Source organism: Xyrauchen texanus, chromosome 16 (assembly GCF_025860055.1).
Source record: "Xyrauchen texanus isolate HMW12.3.18 chromosome 16, RBS_HiC_50CHRs, whole genome shotgun sequence".
NCBI lineage: Eukaryota > Metazoa > Chordata > Actinopteri > Cypriniformes > Catostomidae > Xyrauchen > Xyrauchen texanus.
In genome coordinates this window covers 22,266,194-22,288,882 of record NC_068291.1, presented here as the reverse complement: position 1 = coordinate 22,288,882, position 22,689 = coordinate 22,266,194, and the positions used below count along the sequence as shown (strand labels likewise).

Below are 22,689 nucleotides of genomic sequence, written 5' to 3'. Positions count from 1 at the left end.
CGTCACTGGCTCATATTACACACAAAAGTGATCTTTTGCCACCACCTGCTGGCTAACATATGTAATTTCAAAAATAAAGACAGTAACTCCTAACAGATATGCACTACAATTTCACTTTAGTTTAGAACAGCAGGAACACAAGTGGAGTGACACACACGAGTGCTGATGCTGTCAGACCATCAGTGCTCATGGAATGTCTCTTGTCCAATCAGATTTGAGGACTGGAACTAACTGTTGTGTATATATATATATATATATATATATATATATATATATATATACACATTTATGCATTTGGCAGACACTTTTATCCAAATATAATATACCAATATAAATATATATGTAAGCATTGGTTCAAATTAACCCGAACATGGTCATACAACAAACCCTGAGGGGGTTTATTAAGCAATATCACACAAGCAATATTGCTAATTGGCAAGGCGTCTCACCGCAGTTTCACGTTCAGTGTGGACAAATTGCTGGAAACTTCGTGCCTATTTACATGTGGGCCACTGTATTCCAGGGAGGCATACATTTGAATAATTATTCAGTGTTGACCAGCTTATGCTACTCATTGTGTTACACTGTTTACTGAAAAGGCTATTACTCATGTTGCTTGCAGACAGCAGAATGAGACATGCTGTCTCTAACATTGCTGGTGAACCAGAAGAACAATCAGGTCATGGACCCACTGACCTACTTCCTAATTCAGGGCACACGGCCTTGAACACAATTAACCACACAGGTACTGAAACACACGTAGATTGTTCAGATAGAATGGACTTGCATGTTATTTAACTGCCTACCTTGTTACTAAAGTCAGAATAACCAATGGCTATGTGTGGTTCTTCTGTTATCATCACACAGATTTGAATTCCCATCTGCACATATCTGAGGGTTCCATAACCAATGGCAGTCATGTTCCTGGACCCCAGCAGGGTCAGCCACAGCCTGGAATAGTTGCCAATGGCCCTGGAAGGCCCACAGTAACAGGTAATCTTGCCCTTCAGCCGTCACTAGACAACATGACCCCATACTAAGTGTGTATTTTAACATTTATTGACTGGCTTCATTAACTTCCATTGTTAGTGCCTTACTGTAACCACAATTTGTTTTATTATTATTATTTTGTAAATAAACAAGGTGTGAATCAAAATTATTTTGTTGTAATCAGCATAATGCCACAAATGCTGTTGATTATGGTAAACTTGATTTAAACAAGGAAAATTCCAACAATGCTTAAATACAAGTGTAAATGGGGTCCAAAACATTTTGATCAGAAAATATGGAAAAAGCATACAGTACATGCACAATAATTCATGGCACTTCTTCACTATGCCTTCAGTAAGTGCATGTGAAGCACATCCGAAATTTATGAATACAGATACAACACTAAAATTAAAGAGAATTCTGCATGTTTGTTCTCAGATCACCTGGCAACTTTTGATTGGATCATCTGACACGGATCTTGAAGCTGTAGTGTGTAATTTCTTACACTAAAACTTACACTAGCATCTGCAAAATGAATTGAAAAATAATAATTGTTTTCAAACAGATTCCAGACAACTCCCCTGTCTTCCATTGGTTGTACAAACAGATAGTCCCTCCCCAAACCCATTATTAGTCAATTTTGCTCTAATAATCAGGCTGGACGTGCTTCTCAAAAAAAAGAGCAATGTTTTGAAAGCTCCACAGAATCACAGTGTTGAAATCAAGGTGAAATCAACTGAAAGATTTAAAAAAATAAAATAATCTATAGCATGGTATTATTAAAATGTCGCAACTTAGTCCCACTCTCCACATATGTGGACATCAGTTTTTACAAACTGGACAAATGGACAAATCAAAAAGGGAAATGGAAACTCTCCAGTCACACTCAGGTTATAGAATGACCCTGCATATTTAACTGGGATATGAGAGAGAATGTGAACATAAAAAAACTAAACAGATCAGCTTAAATTACAGGTGTAATCATGGCCAGTGCTTGTACCTTTAGCTTGTAGTTGTGCCAGAGCAGAGAAAAGGGAAATGTCCAATTTACATAGCGGTCCCCCCCAGACTTCACACCTCCAATGAAAGGCTGCCCCCCTTTTGAAATGTTAAAAATGCTTTGAAAAAACAGACAGCTGTATTGTCTAGGCCTTTTCCTCCTCTTTTGTTGTTAGTGTCTGTTATTATTCAGCATTTAGGGCTGTAAAAAAGCCCTCTCTTTTCTTTCAACACTCTCATACTATCACCTCTATAAAATGCTCCTCTAAAGTCTCTCCCTCTCACTTTCTTTTTTTGTTCTCTCTTTCCTTCTCTCTCACACTCTCTGTGTTGTAAAACATGAGACTTCCTTCCTGATGCTTTGGTTTTCTTTAGGATTTAACACATCGCCCCATCTTTTCGGCTTCTCATTGCATATAAAGGGGCACATGTGCCTGCGTTTACAATCAGGTTAATATTTAACATAATAATTACTTCCTATGACACCAAAACCCTCTTGAGAGCTAATTTTATTGTATTGTTCTTTGCTCATTAGAATAAAATATCTAGAATACCTATCAAGGTGTTCTAGGTTGTTACGAGGGCATTGTTAGGGTGTTGTTATGCAGTTGCTTGACAGACAGACAGAAAAATAGATGTTTTTATTTTAAATCATATTGACCAATTGCGCCATTTTTCAAGGCTCCATGGTAAATTCTGGGCCTCCCAAGAAGAGACATAAGGGATGGTCCCCAGAATCCTCTGCTCTGACAGAAGCCACCCCCAGACCCGTTACCACCAGCACGACCAACGGCACTAAATCGGGTAGACACATTCATATGTCCATCATTGTAGCTTGACTGGCTCAAACTCAACTGCACTCTTTAATTTCCTTCTTATGTGTTATGAATTTAAGTGTACCTCTGATGTGATCTGACAGCAGCAAAGGTTCTGCCAAAGAGAGCATCATAATTTTATATGTTTGCCTTTTAATTGAATCAGAACAGAATGTTCTTATGTGATTCTCTCAATAGAGTATACTGACAGTAAACAGATGTTTTGACTTAGAAGGACTTTAAAATTACAAGATGTTTTTTGATATTACATAATACCTAAAAGATGCATTGTGATTAGATTGGATGATAATTATAAGAATTATTAAAGAATGTGTGCATGGGTGTGTGTGCTCGGACCACTTCATTCAAGTAAGTGTTAATGAGACTATATCAAGTGTGTATGTGCTTGTTCTCAGGTGACAGTGTGGCATCAGGTTCTCTGGGCTCCTCACCACCTCTTGCCCCAGGGGCGTCTGTTGCATTGCCTGATCACCTGCTCCAGACCTGTGGACTGCGTCCAGTCATTTTTAAAGGTGAAACTTACCACAGTTTTTCATTCTTGCATTCTTTTTTTTTCACCTTTGGCCATGACATGAACAAATTATCTGAGAAGCAAACAGTTATCATATTTTCTGAGAATCTTCAAATGTATTCAAAAATATTCAAAACATTTTCTGTAAATCAACAAAGATGTATTTTTGGAAGGAAAAGGCTGTATTTTTGTCACGTACGATTTTCCTGTTATAAATGAATAGAAGGAAATACGTTTTTCTTCTTCAAATGATTTAGCTGTAATGTGATAATTGCAGTATTTATGTTCTTTGAAGGTGAAGTGTGTAATTCTTACATTTACATTTATGCATTTGGCAGACGCTTTTATCCAAAGCAACTTAAAGTGCACTTATTACAGGGACAAATCCCCCAGAGCAACCTGGAGTTAAGTGCCTTGCTCAAGGCTGTGGGGTTTGAACCAACGACCTTCTGATTACCAGTTATGTGGTTTAGACCACTACACCACCACCACCACTCCTGTTAATGTTAAAATACTTTCTCATCTAATTTTACTTAAAAAATTCAACAAATATTAAAGGTATAGTTCACCCAATTTTGTTTTATTCTGTCATCATTTACACACCCTCATCCAAAGCTATATGACTGAGTTTGCTCCATATAACACAAAAGGAGATATTAGACAGTATTTTAGTCACAGTCACCATTTGCTTTCATTGCATCTTTTTTCAGTACAATGAAAATAAATGGTGGCTGAGGCTAACAATCTGCCTAACATCTTCTTGTGTTCCACAAGTCATAAACTGTAGATTTGTAATTAGAACAACATGAGGGTAAGTTAGATTTTTCATTTTTGGGTGAAATGTCCCTCTAAAGCAATCCATTTGCCATCTCTTCAGTCTGGTTGCTTTTTATTTCCGCGAACAGTATCTAATAGCAGTTCCCACAACTTTATCCTGGGCCAGCTGTTAAATTACACTGTGTGTGTGTGTGTGTGTGTGTGTGTGTGTGTGTGCGTGTATCTGTTTGTCTACAGGGCATGGGTCACTGCCACATTTATGTGGGAATCTCGGGGACGTGCTGGTGAGTGGCCTGCTGCAGAAGTGCTACCACAGCTCTCAGAACCTCCCTCGCGTCTATGAGCAATATGGAGCTGCTTCCATTCAGCCCATCTCCACTGAGATGCAGATCCTGCTGACTGTCTACTATCTAGTGCAGCTCGGTGAGAACCGCAGTGTTTCAATGTGCCTACTTAAAATACATGCACATTCCACACAGGAATCGAGATTTATCAGACAAGGCTATGTTTTTCCAGTCTCTAACTATCTAGTTTTGATGAGCCTGTGCCCACTGGAAGGACCTGACTCATATCTGCAATGATTTTATACATTGCACTGCTGCCACACAAATGGCTGATTAGATAATCACATGAATAAGTAGGTGTACCTAATAAAGTAATGCTGTAATGCTGTAGCTGTTAGTTTAACACTGTTTCTCAGCTGTAGTGTAGTAGTAATCCGAGCGATCATGGTTTACATGGGTGTACATGGATTACATAGAAAAGCCGATTACATCAGTGAAACTTGCGCACTGACTGACAGTGCAGTCTCTCTCAACATCACCTCAACTCACTCATAACACATAAATAACGGCCTTTTGTCACCACCCGCTGGCTAAAATCTTTAATGTCACAGAGATGAATCAAAATCCCCACATGTAGCTGCTCTTACACTTAAGTTTGAAATGCCAGGACCACAAGCGGAGTGATATAAACAGTGAAGCATCCTAGAGCTGACATGTCTCTTTTATCAGCACTCTTGGAACGCCTCTCGTCCAATCAGATCCGAGGACTGAAACTAACTGTTGTATAATTATATATAATTATTATAATGATGGTCCCTTATTGAAGCTTATGGATTTCAAATTTAAGTGTACTTGTGTATCATGTTACAACAGCACCTGACCAGGTTCCTCTGATGGAAGACCTGGAGCAGATCTTCATGCGCTCCTGGCGTGAGTCACATCTGACGGACATCCGGCAGTACCAGCAGACCCATGTACAGTTTCCTCCTCCTCTTCCCTGTCTGGCCCAGCCCCTCACCCCCTCTCAGCTCCCCTGGCTGGCCAAACTCGCCACCAGCTCATGTGGGGAAGGAGTCCTGGTGCTGGACACAGCGCCCTCTCTGGCCGAAGGGCTGGAGGACACCTTTCACAGGCTGGTGGATGGGAGATTGAGCCAGACTAATTATGTGGTGATCATCTGCATGAACAGGAGTCAGGAGATAGAGTCATGTGTGGTGGTGACAGGTATGTGGGTCACTTAATTTCCAAACAGTGAATGGTAATGGTATAGATACGTTTTTGGTATCTAAACGTCTTTCTAGAATTTTAACACAAGCAAATTTGCAGCATTCACTTGACATGCTTCAAACTGTATAATTCAGCGTTCAAAATTAACATTTTGACACACCTGCCAAAGGCAGGCGAATTGAGAAAAATGAAAAAAGTAATTAATATTTCTAACCTGCCATTTAGATATTATGTGGCAAACGGTGCAGGTCATTTGTTACAGTGAAACTGCATCGGTCACAAAAGTGTGTAGAAACATTGTGATTTTGTTCCTCATATTGTTCTTAAGGCAGCTTAATGTTATGCATATTTCAGATTTGTCACCACCACATAGTGTTCTGAAGAAGAAACTTTTATGCATATACCATTGATTGGAAAGTTGTTAAAAAACAGTTGTTAAAAAATAAATAAATAATTGATTTGCATCTTTGATTATGCTTAACAACTCATTTTATTTCCCTTTATTTATGACCTGTACTGCACCATAGAACAAGACTGGATTTGTTTCTTCCTTAAAATGAAATTTTGTCATACATCACATCTTGTCATTTTATTTTTCACACAGGGAAGCACCAGACACGTGTTCTAGCTGAGAGCTTTCTTTCTCCAAGTGATTATGTGAGAGAGATCACCCATGAGCTGTCTTCTGGAATGGCAGCAGAGCTTGGGCCCTTTTTCAGTTCTCTGGGTCAAGGTAAGACCACACATTTCTTAGTTCAGCTCTTTTCTCTGTACAGTATAACTGATTTCCTTGCAATGCTTATCAGATGGAGATGTGGAGGCGTTGCTGGAGAAAGCCAGTCTTGAGAACTCTTTTCACTATTGTGGTCTAGATCCATCAGACAGCCCTACACCAACGTGTGCTGGTCAGTTATTTTGTGTGTTCAAGTTGATGCCTTTTTACATTAAATAACTGCAGCATGAATCATGCAGCATTAATGCTTAAGAGTTTTGTCTCTAAATAGAATATTTTGTTGAGTGGCATGAGATTCGGCCCATTCAGCTCGCTGTTGCACGGAAGTTGCTTTCCCACGTTTGTGCCATTGCTGATTCCAGCACACAGAACCTGGATCTGGGTTCCTTTGACAAGGTTGAGTTTTTAATCTGCGTTCCACCTTCAGAGGTCACCTTTCATCAAGTTGTCCTTCACCTGTGGAACTCAGGTAGAGTACCACCAATCAGTACCCATCATTCAACACTGCACAGATACCAGGAGGAGGGGTTTAAAGATTCTACAAGCACAATTTGTTTTGACATATTTCCTATTTAAACAGGAATTTTAAGTGGGACATATACAATATCCATATTTTCTTAAATAGCCGTTAGCATTAAGCTTCCATCACAGCTTGGTAAAACCATTGGCAGTTGATAGCTACTGACTATAAAGCTTAAAAAAGGACTCAAATGTATCATATAAGGTATCCATGCAACTTGTGCATCATATTCCAAGTCTTCTGAAGGCATTTGATTAAAGTAATTTTTTTGAGTGAAAATCTTGACATTTGTTGCACGTTCATGTGCGCTATGAGATGTGCTTGTTCACAGTGGTATGCATGTTCACGTGAGAACTAGTTTTTAGCACTAAACAATGTAAGTTCTCATGCAAGCCACTGTGAACATATGTGTACTATTCCTGTAAGCCTGGACTTGCAGGCCAGTTTGACCCATTTGAACTTCTAACACTGATTTACATCAACTTTAAGTTTTTGGCCTGATACTTCATGACATCCTCCATAGATACGATCTGAACCTGGCAATATATATCACTGCTGCTGTTGTATTTGCAGGTGTGTTACGAGAATTGGGGCTTGACCAAAACTGCTTATCACTGAAGGAGGCTGAGCAGTATGTGGTGAAGCTAAACCAAAGTGCTGTGGGAAAGATCAACAGCCTGATTCAGAAGTCCAAGATGAGCCCCTACACACTTTTTATACTGGTGCATGACCATGCACACTGGGACATTAGCAGGTATCAGACCACACCTTATTGTCATTGAACCCACTTCTATGTTTGGCTGTTGGTTTAACTGTCTCTTAATCTTTATTTTTAATACAGTGGACAGTACAGTGGAGGAGACTTAGGACTAGTGGACAGTCTGCTGAACTGCAGGCAGATTAGAGATGCACCCAACATCCTGACTCTCCACGTGACCTCGTTCCCTTTCGCTTTGCAGACTCAGTACACACGTATCAGCCCTTACAATGAGATCCACTGGCCTTCTGCCTTTAATAATGTAAGAATACTGCATAATAACATACTAAGGCTAAAGTATACTTTGGTTATCCGCGTGCCGTAATCAGCACAATCAGTGCTGACTGTCCGCATGCAACTCGTGTTTGTAACTTTGTGAGCATTGTCTGGAATTACTAAACAGTATCACAGAGCAGTCATAGTGCACTTGCATCGAATGCATCCGTATGGGCTTATTGTATAATTGGAATGGATTGAATACCCTACGTAATGTGCATGAGACACAATGGCACCTTTTATGTAGGTTTAATGTATGTCTAATTTTGTTATTGTTAAATTGTATTATATTATAAATACTGGCCTTTTACCATCCTGCCTTCTAGACCAGTGTTTTTTGGAACATTATAAAATTCCAGAAAAAATATAAATAAATGAAAAACAAATTATAATAATTTCAGGGAACAAAACTCCTCACCTTACAGAGAAATTCACCATTTTGAAACCATAATCGGTCACTTTTGTGATTGTTCAGAGCAATGATTAATGTGCAAAAGTGAGTGATATTTATACGCATTAAGGGACTTTCACATGACTCACGTCAGCGCTGCAGAATACATTGAAGTCTATGAAGTGACTTAACACCAAAGTGTTTATCACACACACGTTTTTACTTCATCAATAATGTTTTTGAGAGTACTAAGCAACACTAAATATTTAAAAACTGTATACATTTGTGAAGAGACATAATGTATCATAATTTCTTTTAATTAAATATTACCTTATCGTTTACGAATATCAGAGACCCCAGTTATTGTACTAACATAAATTCACCAAGAAAACACTTAGATCTAAACATAAACAAGTCCTTTATTACTTTCTGCTATCAAAGTAACTGCAAGCATTTTTCCCTCTTCCAAATACATGTTGTCAATGTTTTATTGTGCACACCTCCCGCTTTTTTAACGTGGCAAACTCGTGGCAAACCCGCCTGTGACGCTTTCTGCAACTCTTGTCATGTGGAAGGCAATGTGGCGCTTGACGCTCGGTTCAGACTCCAGAACTGAATTAAAACTGCCACGAGAAGTCACATGTCTGAGGCAAAGATGCTAAATCTAATGACAATTGACTCAGCACAAGTCTCCTGAGTTTTAAGTCGATACGGACCAGGAGGAAGGTTTGAGTTGTCGATTGAGTTCTGTTCAGTTCATTTTTTACGTGTTTTGTTCATATTTTAATCGTATTTGTTTTTTGTAATATCGCGTTGTTCATATGTCGTGTTTTAGTGGCCCCCGCTGTCACTGCGGGGGGAAAAAACATTCATCTGCTTCGTGTGGTGTCTCTGTTGTTCATCTGTTCGCTTCATAAATAAATAAATGCATAATCTGCTATATGCTCATCCTGTAAATTCATGATTAAAAATTAAAATGTGAATGAAAATAAAAGCCATTAAATGTCTTATTATCATTTAAATATGAAAATTAATATGACAGGTAATAATAGATTATGATGGAATTTTTACAACCCCGTCCGTCAAAATGACGGACAATGAGAATGTCTAACACAAGCACTGTGTGTCTTGTTGTTGTTGTTGTTTTTTGCATAGCCAAATTTCAAACATTAAAAGTAAACACGCTACTAAACCGGACAGAAAACATGGACAAGTTCTTGAAAAGGAAAAATATTGACAATGGTTAGCTTAAGTGGGATAGTGGTGTGTAAAAAGTGTGCCATGGCAGAAACATTTTTGGGAAACACTGTTCTAGATATCGGTATCAATATCAGCCATTGAAAAAACCCTATTGGCCATCAACTACCCCAGCTTTTTGCTAGTTCCTTATAATTTTACATATAGCCTATCTGTTTATTTTTATCTAGGATGTGGATCTGTATCATGAAAAGACAAAGTATTTCGGTGTATCAGAGCTGTTGGAGACGACACGCTCTGGCAGCGGCCTTCCTCTGCTGAGATATGACAGCTCGTTTGAGAGCATGGCTACTGCCCTGGAGGAGAGGTATATTTTCTGTGCCACCTTTTTCACCTCTCATGAGTTTGCATCCCTGGTGAAGCTCTAAATTGATATTTATTGTATTTATTGCATATAATACAATATTATCCAAATCTTTTATAGTGGATAGCTATATATATATATATATGAATCTGAGATTCAGAATCTAACTGAAATCTAGAAATAAACAGAGAGTTTTAGGGTTTTGGGGAATTCAAAACAAAACAAAACGTTATGATGTAAAATTAATAAGAAATATCATATTTAAGATTCAGCACTATTTCAAAGTCTCTAATCAAATAACATAAATTACCATGGAATAACATGAATAATCAGGTTTTGTACAAACTTGTGGAATCCACACCAGCTCGAGGGCTTGCTGCCATTAAAGCAGAAGGTTGACTTACTAAATACTAAGAAATTCATGTTATTTTTTCAATTCAACTTTCAATCTAATTGTTACATGAAAAATTTAAATTCTCTTATTTACTCACCCTGATGCCATCCCAGATATGTATGACATTCTTTATTCTGATGAACACAAATGAACATTTTTAGAAGAATATTTTAGCTCTAAAGGTCCATACAATGCAATTGAATGGTTGCCAGAACTTTGAAGCTCCAAAAAGTGCTTCAAGGCAGCATAAAAGATATCCATACGACTCCAGTTGTTAAATTTATATCTTCAGAAGCGATATGATAGGTGTGGGTGAGAAACTGATCAATGAGTCCATTTTTTTACTATTAATTCTCCTCCCTGCCTAGTAGGTGGCAATATGCTCAATGAATGAATATTTTCAAAAACAAAAGAAGAGTGTGAAAGTGGAGATTTAAAGAAAAAAGGACTTAAATAAGGACTTTTCACCCACACCTATCATATTGCTTCTGAAGATATTGATTTAAACACTGAAGTCATATGGATTACTTTTATGCTGCCTTTATATGCTTTTTGGAACTTCAAACTTCTGTTTACCATTCACTTTCATTGTATTGCCCTACAGAGCTGAGATATTTATCTAAAAATCTTTGTTTGTGATCAGTAGAAGAAAGAAAGTCATGAGTAAATGATGACAGAATTTTCATTTTTGGGTGAACTATCCCTTTAAATGAGAGAAATGCAAAATAGAAGCATTTTCACTTGTGGTCCCAGAATTTTGGTACCTAAAAGTATAAAGTTTTAGCAGACTGCATAAACTCCCATTGAGAACTCTTCTTATTTCTCATCAGGTTCCCAAAGCTGCACAGTGCAGTGATTCGCACCCATGTGCTTATCCAGCATTACTCTCTGGCACTGATGGCCACAACGGGCGGTCAGGCCTTACAAGCTCTGCAGAAGCACATCTCAGTGGAGACACTGGAGATGGTACAGTGCCTCCTCAACACATCTCAGCGGTGCCCCAGCCGCCACGGTCACATGTTGCTTCTGAGGATCCCCTCGCCTGCCCTCGCTGCCCTTGCTCACCAGCGCCTTTGTCATGTTCGCAACAGACTCGGCCTGCACAAGCAGTTTGAAATCATCCTGGGAGATCCATGCTCTGCTATCACTGTGGGAAAACACTTCCTGGACCAGCTGAGGGTATTTACCATGTTTGATGTTAACTGGAATGTGCCAGTGCTTAGGTTTTAATTCTATAGCATAACTAATTCTAGTAGATGTTAGTCACATCATATGTTTAGATATAAAACAAGGTCTTCAGGTAGCATAATTCAGGTAACAACTGAGCAAACAGCACTGAAATTATTAAATATATATCAGAAGTGTCACTCTTGTCATATTCTTCCTGATATACTCCTCAACATGGATCCTGTTGGTCTTTATATGTCTGTAGGTCTGGCTTAAGATCCTGGATCCAGACTGGGCTCCTCGTACATTTCTAGAGCTGGAGGCCTTACCCTGTATCCTCATCCTAACTGGCATGGATCCGCTTGGTGAATCTCTACCTAGGTAAACAAAACAAAGAATAACTTGCAGAACTGCAAAAACTGCAGAAAATAATAGGCATATACCCAGTTTCATGAAGCAAACTATTTTTATATAGTTTATATATGTTATTATAATGATGGCAGTGGCTATTTGCACTAAGTGTAAATAGAAACAAAAAGCATCTTCCTCACACTAAGTGCAAATAGTGTTAGATGATATTTGCACCGCTATTGAAACACTAACATACAGTATAGGGACATTACTGCAGCTTGTTTATTTAGAGTGCCACAGACACCCTATACCAACCCTTACCCCTAAACTTAACCTTCACTTACAAAAATCAACCATGGTTTTACTAGAGTAACCATAGGTTCACCCTAGTATTTTGTAGTTAAATCATAGTAACCAAAAAATCAAACATGGATACTATATTAACACCATATTACTGTAGTAATGCCATGGTAAATTGCATAAAACTAACCCTAACCCTTCCGCCAAAAAACATGGTTACTACAATATTACTATAGTAAAACTATCGTTAATTTTACCCGGATCAAACCTTTCTCTCAACTCCCTGGAGTCACCGTGACAAATCACTGTAAGGAAATCAACCTTTTATATTTATTTGTATTTACTGTTACTATTAAAGGAAATATTAAGAGTGAGGACAAGAAACAGGATGGGGAAAAGTGGGACAAAAGGTGGATTTGACCCGGGTCATCCACACACACAAAAACTAATTTCCACACCAGCAACACTAGTGGGAGCAGTTTGTCTTCCATTTCTGTTTTTCCACCAGACTATTTGAGTGCAAATAGCCATGTTGTGTGGCAGGGGCTATTTACATCAAATGCAAAAAGTCACTCTGAAAAATTATTTGTTGTTTTGTCCCATTTTCTCCTGGCATCAGCCACTACTCAGTTAGGCTGAAAATTATTACTTAAAAAAATGAGTGCTTTCGGAGTTAATTTATTAACGCATGTGATTACTTAAAAAAGTTTAACATTCTAATTTCATAAGATTATGAAATTGCGATTAACACATTTACCATTAATACAGCATTAACTAGTATAAACACTTCTTGGAAGGGCGGGACCTCTGTAATGTGTCCAGCCGGAGCCATTACCCTGACGGGTATACAACAATCACATAGAACAGTGCTTCCCTGTCAGTGATAAGATGATGGAGAAAGAGCTCTTAATGCTATTTAATGTACAAAAAAGCCAGGATGGAACCTATGTAAGGTGCATTTTAATTACTACAGAAGCACGTAAAGCCTTAACTATCTCCAAAACCTCCCACGTAGACTTTGGGAAACATAATGTTAATTATTTAGAATATGTTAAACTGACATTGAGTAATCTAACGGAATACATTACAAATTACATTTTACAATATGTATTCTGTAATCTGTAGTGGAATACATTTCAATAGTAACCCTCCCAACCCTATTGACAGCACTAATTTAAATGATTTTATTGTAAATCCAACACATAATATTTTGATTCAGCACACTAATGCTGCATAACAGTGGTTAATCAGTATTTAGCTTTCAGTATTTAGCCCAAATTTATAAATCACTTTAAATCTAAGCATATCCTTGCCATCCAAATATATCTTGAAGTTAATGATTCATACTTTGTAGAACTCAAAGCTGAAGTAACCAATTTCTTCTATGTTAAAATACTTTCCACTAAACAAGCGTAATATGCAGAGACAATTGTTACTTGTAGGTGCATTTTCTCAAATGTGTAAACTGTGTTTCAACACTGCAACATTGGTTCAACCGATGGACTGAGTAGACTGACAATTCAATGGATAACAGGGATAGATTTTTCCAATTCCTTTTGGCAATGCTAGTGTAGCAGAAATTGCAAACTTTAGCTTTAAGCATTATTCATTTAGATTTAAAACAGGTAAGTTTAGCCCTCACTCATGTTTTCCTCTGTCCACAGGTCTCTGAAGTACTGTGATCTGCGTGTTATCAGCTGCTGGTCTCTACAGCGCACCACTCTAGAGCAGGAGCTGGGACTGGCTGCATACTTACTGAAGGCAAAACAAGACAGCCAACATGGGCCCCATGTGCCCAGTGACCTGTCTGAGAGTGACCCTGAAAAACACAGCAGCACTGACAATGAGGAGGAGGAGGTTGTGGGGGATGGTCAGTATTCAAAACTCAGAAAACCAGAATTGTATATTATTATTATTATAAAATTTAGTGCCTTTCCACTAATTTGATTGGGGAAAAGGCATTCCAAGACACATTACTGTAAATGCAACATTTAATGGAACTATTTTCATTGGTTGAGCAAAAATAAACAAAACAACTGACCACATTGTGTCTAAAATGTTAATTACTTAATAATTCAAATAGCTTGTTTGGTATTGCTTAAATTAACTAAACTCTGAGCATAGACCATTCTGATGTGAATACAGTATGTGCACCATGAATTCCTTATTGGTGAATTCACTTTATATGACTTTTATATGAGATTATGTTGTCATTACCATGATCAAACCACATTGGAAATTCTGGATCAAATAGAACTATTTTACACCACACACCCACCTGCTCGAAACTCTCCTTGAAAACTTCTGGTAGCCAGCGAGCCAGAATATTAGGTTGTTAGACTGCGATTTGGGTGGTTGGCTCACCTTCATGCCAACTGTGTTTTTAACACAATCTTCAGCAGAGCTTTTGGGAGGAAGAGGATTCTCTCCCAAGGCTCCAACATCTCTCTGTCATCCAACACTTCATGTAAGATAGTGGAAATGGAGATTTTCCACATCAACGACTTCGTCCACATTGGTAGACCTGTTTTCCCCTCAGGGTCATTTCCAATAATCCAGGACATTTAATGACTCAAACTGAATGTAACTGATCAACCAATCAATATAAAAAAATCTACATTAACAACTTTAACACTTGGTATCTGGGCTGTTAGCTGAAAACCTGATTAACCAAGGTGCTTGATTCATGGCAAATGTCTGTATGTTTCTGTATCACTCTTCCAAGTAAAATCAGTTCCAAAAATGACTCCTGAAAAACTTTTTTTTCTTTCTTTTTTTTCTGATTAAACATAACTGATACAAAAAATGTGTACCCTGAGTGGAATGTCTTACTTCATTTTAATACTAATAAATCATGGGAAATGGGTGACATGAAATGGGTCTTGGCGTTGTGAGTGATTTGGGACTGGTGTGTTGGCTCCTTTAAAGTGAGGAATGCTTTTGGAAAGGTTCTTCAAACTGGTGAATTTGTAGAATCTAAGGCTTTGTTTAGGTAGTCAGCCAAACTTTTGGTATATCCAACTCAAATCCATTTTGTTTTTTGAAGGATCAACAGCAAAAAAAAAAAAACCTGATCCAATCTGAACCACATCTATATGTTGTTTGAAATCTGACAATGGAATCGGCCTCAATCTGAATGGTCAGATCGGATTTCAAGATTCAAAATGTCCAGTGTGAACAAAGCCTAATGGTTTTTACTTGCAGCATATGGTTTGTAGGAGATTCTCTCACACTGACCTTACCTCTCTCTGGTGGTCTATAGTAAACAACGATCATCTCCCTAGCCTGAGTAACACCTCCCCAACTGGTTCCCAGCACCCCCAGTCAGACTGGAATCCTCTGGACCCAGAAAAGCAGCCGAACCAGAAGCAGCAGTCAAAATCCTCCTCTTCCGGTACATCGTCCTCTCAGGCCTCTCCTCTACGGCAGAGCTGCTCCTGGGCTCGCAATCTGAGCCGCCCACCTGTGGTTCTGCTCCCTAAGGCTGCCTATGACCTCATCACCATTGTGGATTCCAGTGGTTTGCCCAAATCCACCTCCTTCCTCCCTCACTCCTCTGTCGAGTGGGCCAGCTCCTTTAGACCCCTTCTTAGCAAGATGATGACCTGCACAGAGCAGTCACTATACTATCGGCAATGGACCATCCCCAAGCCCCACCACATGGACAGCAGTAACCGGACTGAAGGTCGCACAGACAACTTCCACCCAAGGAGGCTGCTTCTCAGTGGACCACCACAGGTAAGGGAGTGCCTGGAAAACTGAATATTAGATTGCAGTGTCAATATTTGATTGGGAAATAAAATGGCAATGGCTGTGTGCATTCAGGTGGGGAAGACTGGGGCATATCTGCAGTTCCTGGGAATTCTGTCTCGCATGCTGATCAGACTCATGGAGGTGGACATCTATGATGAGGAGGACATCAACTGTAGTGAGTATATAGGTTCAAATCATTAAGGAATATTTCACCCAAAAATGAAAATTCTCTCATAATTTACTCACCCTCATACCATCTCAGATGTGTATGAATTTCTTTGTTCTACAGAACACAAACAAATATTTTTAGAAGAATATCTCAGCTGTAGGTCCAGGGTGAGTAAATGATGAGAGAATTAAAATTTTTGGGTCAACTGTTCCTTTAAACAATGACCCAGAAGTATCATAAAAGTAGTCCATGTGGTTTTTTCATTATATTCCAATTCTCAAGTCATTTGGAAAACAATTTAGGTAATTTAGTAGTGACTTTCATGTCTGGTGTCATGATCTTAATGTCTGTTGCATGTTCATGAGTGCATAAGAGAATTCAGAGATGCATGCATGTTCACATGAGAACTTGTTGTGTTGTTTAGCGCTAAAACAACTCAAGTTCTTGCGTGAATGTGATTGATGCTGTGAACAAGTTTGTGTATTTATTTATTATACTTTTGGGTCAATTTAAAGCATAAACAGAAAAAAATAAAATTCTGTTATCATTTACTCACCTCGTCACACTCGTCATTTCAAATTCGTATTACTTTACGCACAACTGATCTTTTGCATACAATATAAGGAATGGTGACCATAGCTGTCCCTGGGCCCCATCCACTTTCATCAAAGTTTTATGTTTTATTATTTTTTCTTCAGATTGTAAAACAGATTTGGTACCATATCATCAAGCCATTGCAATGTGGCCTAACACAGATACTGTTAGAGGGATGCCCTTCGATTACACCATCCATGATCCAAAATATGATGACATCAGCACGATCTACTCACCAGAATTCACTCCAAATGCAGATGGTGAGACCATCAATAAAATCATATTTGCAGTTACAGTGTGGTTCAATTGAGCTACCACTTAAATAATCTCTTGAATCAAAGTAGTTTAATGTTATTACTATTCTAGATGGAAACTCCAGGCGTCTAGAGGATGTATATCTACGCAGGCGCACAGCACGGATTAAACTTTCCAAATATGCAGCATACAACACGTACCATCATTGTGAACAGTGTCACAAGTATATGGGGTTCAATCCACAGTACCAGGTAAATCTTTTATAATATATTTTGCAATAAATACCATGCTTATTAAATCTGTAATTAGACATATGGGTAACACTTTACACTTTATTGTAGGTTCCATACAATAACATTTGTTAATTCATTAGGTAGCATGAACTTACAATGAACAACATCTTTTTTATTGCATTTATTAATCTTTTTTAATGTTATTTAATAAAAATACAATTGTTCATTGTTAGTTCATGTTAGTACTTTAAGTAAAGTTAACACGTACCGCTTTTGATTTAAAAAATAATTCTATGTTGAAATTAACATTAATCAAGATTAATAATAAATGCTGTATTGTTTTTTGTTAGTTCATGTTAACTAATGTTGTTAATTAGTGTAACAAATGGAACCTTATTGTAAAGTGTTTCCGACATATGATTGTATGTTGGATATTGTTTTTATTTAACTATTGGAAATGCTGTCTGTCTGTATTTCCAGCTGTATGAGTCCACCCTACATGCCTTTACATTTTCTCACCTTCTACTTGGGGAGGCAATTCAACTGTACTTCATCATTCCCAAATCCAAAGAGCATCACTTCTCCTTCAGCCAATCAGGAGGACAGTTAGAGAGCATGCGACTGCCCCTTACCTCTGATTGGGTAAGATTTCAGTGCTGTTAAATGGATAGTTCACCCCAAAATAAACATTATGTCATCATTTACTCACCCTCATTTAGTTCCAAACCTCTATGACTTTCCTTCTTCTGTGGAAAACAAAAGTAGATGTTATGTTAGCAGAATGGCAATCTAAGTCAGATGCGATAAAAATGAATGGTGACTGAAAAACCTATTTCCTAACATCTCCAGTGATCCACATTAGTGAGTTTGGAACAAAATGAGGGTGAGTAAATTATGACAGAATTTTTTTTTTTTATGAACTATACCTTTAAGACTAATTATGATAAGAATGTATACAGAAACATTTTCATTCTATAACTTTCAAACATATGTTTCGGTATGCAAACTGGTAAATGTCGTATTATAGGAATTGGAAAATATTTTTTCTAAAAGCTTGTCTAAATGTCCAAAGACTATTTAATGACTAAAATGTAATTTAATTCAAATAATAAAAGCAATTGACTTTGATGTTTACAGAATCCCGATGCTATCAAAAGTCCAATATTCACACCCACCACGGGTCGCCACGAACATGGCCTGTTCAATCTATATCATGCCATGGAAGGAGCTGCCCACCTGCACATTCTCGTCATTAAAGAGTATGAGATGGCTGTGTACAAGAAATACTGGCCCAACCATATAATGCTTGTCCTGCCCACTATCTTCAATGGAGCTGGAATAGGTAACAATCAGTCTGTAGTAGATGTGAGTTTATAAAATATAGTCCTGTTTAATTTACGTGTTAATCTTCTAAAACAAAATGTTTCTCTTTGTGTCTGTCTCTCTCTCAGGAGCAGCTCATTTCCTGATTAAAGAGCTGTCCTATCATAACCTAGAGTTAGAGCGGAGCCGGAGAGTGGAGCACGGCAGTCGGCCACAAGATGTCTGGCCGTTCATCATCCTTGCAGACGACTGCTGTGTCATGTGGAACAGTGTAGACGTCGACCCAAAAAGGTGCTTGATTTTGTATTGTCTTTACAATTACCTACAATTATACAAAACAATCTATTTTATTGGTTAACATAAGTTAATACAGTACTAGAGCTGTCAGAATGAAAACTTTAACGCATGTTATTAACATGAAAAAATAATTTTTCTTAATCGCAATTAACTAATTTACTGTTAATACAATACAAACCATCATAAACACTTGTTGAAAGGGCGGAAACTTTGGAATGTGTCCACCAGGATTCATTACACTGATGCACACACACACACCAGAGCCCAAAATGCTTAGCATAAAATAGCATAACGCAGTGAAATTCTGTCGTAACACGCTAGTTGACCGTTACGCTCTCTGCTATGATAGAGCCGTGTTGGTTGTTATAGCAGTAAATAAAAGATTATCCGCACACACACAACAGCGCTTTCTTGATAAAATTATGGAGAGAGGACCTCTTAATGCACAAAATGTACAAAAGCCCAGATGGAACTTGTGATAAGCTGAACAATACTTGATTTCTATGTAAGGCACATTTTAATTACCACAGAAGCACGTCAAGTCTTAACTTTCAACAAAACGCAGAATGAGACATTTTTGTCTTCATGTGGATTTCAAAGCAGCACTGGCATTAATGCCCTGACACGAATCATGAATGCAGCTTCGCCATTGCTGTAGGAAAGCAGATAGTCACAGTCTACCGACAGATTCATATTGTGGAGGATTTGAGTTTAAGAAATTAAATGCCCATTGCAATGAAAATGCAGCCTATGTGGGGACTATTTCTTTCAATTAGTCAACTTAGACTTTTGTGAAACTTTTTATGTTACTTGAATTTGTGCTATTTTAGTGCATTTTTATCTTTATATTGTTTATTTCCTAAAATGGAAATAAATGCATTTGAAATTTTTGCATTGTCAAATTTCAGCACTTTCAAAATATGCAATTAATAGCAATATATATGCAATAAATCTGGCATCATAAACTAACAATTAACAATATATTTATATATCATGTATTAATCTTGTTAATGATAATGTGTAAAAATGTGATCATAGTTAGTTCATAATATAGGAACTAATGTTCATGAATACAGCTTTTTATGTTAAAAATGTATTAGTATATGTTGACAGTAATATAAAGCAAGATTAATAAGTGCTGTAAGTATTGCTCATTGTAAGTGTTACCGTACTGTATATATTTTGTTATCTACATGGTGTTGATTGATGGTGTGTGTATATATATATATATAAACCACATCCTCACACCATAAATCTTCATCATGTAGATTACAAATTATATACAGTACGGTAACACTTACAACACTTACAAAGCTGAAATCTTATGTCATCGTATAAGTAAATAAGATGAAATGCTATATTTGTGTAAAAAAAATTCTAGTGATAATTTTTTATTAATATCAAAGTGAAAAAGTTGCTATTCAAAACTAATAGCCTCAAGACTCAGAGATTTACACAAAAGAGTGTTTTAAAACTCATTTGTCTTACCAAAAATAGAATTTGAGTCATTGCTTTTTTGATAATTTGTCTGACCTGATGTGTGTTTGTGTTTTCAGTGGTACTGAAGGGACAGAAAGAAATGTGTCTTTAAAACAAGTTCTTCAGCGCATGGAGTCTTCTCCAGACATCACTCAATATGGCTTATGTGGGATGAGGAAATGGTCCAGTCGGGGGGGTGGGGTCGGAGGACAAAAAGAGCCCTTCTCACGCGGACACCTACATGACTTTCTGTTGCTCAATGTGGACCTCACCCAAAACGTGCAGTACAATCAGAACCGGTGAGTTCCTACAACTTCCATCTATTTTAATCCATCTAATAGTCCAAATACCATGAATTTGGTTGGTTTTTCATCCATTTCTGTCCAAATATTCACTGTTTTTCTCCCTCTCTTTCGACACTAGTTTCACATGTGATGATGTAGACTTCAACCTGCGAGCCCACAGTGCAGGTCTCCTCATTTGCAGGTTTAACAACTTTAGTGTGATGAAGAAGCAGATTGCCATTGGTGGATATGGTACCTTCATCATCAAGACAAAGGTAGGCATTGAGCCATAATCCAAAACCAATTTACTGTATCTATCTAACACATTCATATTGTTGACCTATACAAGCTTTGGCTGATGCTATTGCAAATACCTAGAGAGCAGACAAGCTGATGACCGATAATGCTGCTATTGCCCAATTAGACATACATTGTACAGTCCCTGTGAAGCAGATCTAGACACTTGGTTCTAGGGAGGAGGAGGGTTTTAAGGCCCTGATTTTGTTCATATGAAATACAAGAATGAACAGATGTTTAAATTTACATCTATGCATTAGGCAAATGCTTTTATCCAAAGTGACATACAGTGTATTCAGTGTATGCATTTTATTCAGTTTTTTTCCTGGGAATCGAACCCATGGTTTTGGCGGTGCTAATGTCACGCTCTACCAGTTGATATGGCCAAAATGAAAGTATTTTTAGTCCACTTCAGTGGTTCATAAGACCACGCCAGTGCAAATTAAAAAAAAACATTGAACTGTTTGCTAAACACCTTACTGTCATTGGTCCCTTTCATGGGTAGGTGTGACCTACACAGTGATGACTCTAAGACTTTATAGATATTACGGTTTAATTTTCTGTTAATGAATGATTTTCTGTAAAGCTGCTTTGAAACGTTATGTGTTGTGAAAGGCGCTATACAAATAAAAATGGCTTGACTTGAACTGGAGCTCCACCTACTTTGAGGCTGACAGCTAATTCCAGTTACGTTGTTCAGTCAGTTAAGATCAGGCATCTGGTTCAAACTACCAAACTTATCTAATGTTCGCATCGAGACATTTTCCATAACCATGCCATGTGATTTGTTTAATTAGTTAAAAAGGAATCCAACCTACTCAAATAATCTTAAGTACCCATTCACTCTGTTGTTTGATATACTGCTTCAATAATGTGCCTTCTAAAGCTGAAAGCCATTCACACATCTGCCCAAAGTGAGATATGCCCCCTTATTATCAGTCTTTTGTCTGTATTCTGCCCATTAACACACTTTTATACACTCGTCTGTGTATAAAATGTAATTTTGTAATTAATATTTAGTTTAGGACACTTTTAGCCCAGAATAAGAAAAGCTACTGTCAAAAGCAGTTGAAACTGCATTAATTTTGTCATGGATATGCTACCCAGTGTTTTTAAATCTCTTACATAAACTGTAAGTGATCAATATGAAAAACACCTCAAACAATTGTTCTTCTGATTTTTCCTTAGATGACAGACGTACCCACCACAATCCAGCCATCTCAGTACATCTGTGCCCCAGACAGCAAGCACCTGTTCCTGGCCACACCAGCACAGCTGCTGTTGGAGAAATACCTTCAGCACACCAGCCATCGCCTGTTTCCCCTCAGTGCCCGAAACTACAGCCACCCCGTCCTCTCTGTCGACTGTTACCTTAATCTCGGCCCAGAGGTACATGTCAGTGCATGACCTTACAAAAAGTGCTGTGCTAGTACCATGATACAGTCATTTTATCAGATTGTAATACCATGCTACTTTAATAAATACTGTGGTGTGGAATAATAACCACATTAATTTACCATGGTATGTACATGGTACTTCAAGGAACTTCTAAATATACCATGGTGTTACTTATATTAATTATATTAATCCATGTTAAGATATATCAATATCTGCTTACAATTGTTTGCATCTTCACTCTTACTTCCATACTACCACTAAGCACTGTGATTCCAAATAATACTTTTGTTTGTGTTTGTGACTACTTCCCAGGTGACCGTTTGTTTTGTTAGCTCCAGACCTCACTCCATTAACATTAGCACTACTGGACTGCTCTTCAGTGGCCTGCTCTTATACTTCTGTGACTCCTTTGTAACTCCTGGATTTCTCAAAAAGTTCCAGTTTCTAAAAGGTAAAGAGACCAGAAAGATATGTAATAATTACACAGTACTTTTAAAATGTCTATACAGTTCATTTTATAGCCTTTTATTTCC

At 37.8% G+C, this 22,689-nt stretch overlaps 1 protein-coding gene across 1 annotated transcript in view; it reads left to right on the top strand.

Annotated features, from left to right (window-relative positions):
• LOC127657123 (protein GREB1-like) overlaps window positions 1–22,689 on the top strand; it is a 44,589-nt gene that overhangs the window by 21,029 nt on the left and 871 nt on the right. Inside the window, exons 6-31 of the mRNA XM_052145777.1 lie at window positions 623–745; window positions 868–993; window positions 2,671–2,793; window positions 3,221–3,337; window positions 4,351–4,536; window positions 5,271–5,621; window positions 6,229–6,357; window positions 6,431–6,529; window positions 6,629–6,826; window positions 7,451–7,631; window positions 7,719–7,896; window positions 9,729–9,865; window positions 11,087–11,435; window positions 11,689–11,804; window positions 13,739–13,944; window positions 15,337–15,812; window positions 15,900–16,002; window positions 16,695–16,850; window positions 16,957–17,096; window positions 17,559–17,720; window positions 18,216–18,420; window positions 18,530–18,692; window positions 20,255–20,476; window positions 20,601–20,736; window positions 21,947–22,147; window positions 22,469–22,607. Of these exons, the coding sequence (XP_052001737.1) occupies window positions 623–745; window positions 868–993; window positions 2,671–2,793; window positions 3,221–3,337; window positions 4,351–4,536; window positions 5,271–5,621; window positions 6,229–6,357; window positions 6,431–6,529; window positions 6,629–6,826; window positions 7,451–7,631; window positions 7,719–7,896; window positions 9,729–9,865; window positions 11,087–11,435; window positions 11,689–11,804; window positions 13,739–13,944; window positions 15,337–15,812; window positions 15,900–16,002; window positions 16,695–16,850; window positions 16,957–17,096; window positions 17,559–17,720; window positions 18,216–18,420; window positions 18,530–18,692; window positions 20,255–20,476; window positions 20,601–20,736; window positions 21,947–22,147; window positions 22,469–22,607 (4,722 nt within the window). The remainder of the gene's footprint in view (window positions 1–622; window positions 746–867; window positions 994–2,670; window positions 2,794–3,220; window positions 3,338–4,350; window positions 4,537–5,270; window positions 5,622–6,228; window positions 6,358–6,430; window positions 6,530–6,628; window positions 6,827–7,450; window positions 7,632–7,718; window positions 7,897–9,728; window positions 9,866–11,086; window positions 11,436–11,688; window positions 11,805–13,738; window positions 13,945–15,336; window positions 15,813–15,899; window positions 16,003–16,694; window positions 16,851–16,956; window positions 17,097–17,558; window positions 17,721–18,215; window positions 18,421–18,529; window positions 18,693–20,254; window positions 20,477–20,600; window positions 20,737–21,946; window positions 22,148–22,468; window positions 22,608–22,689) is intronic.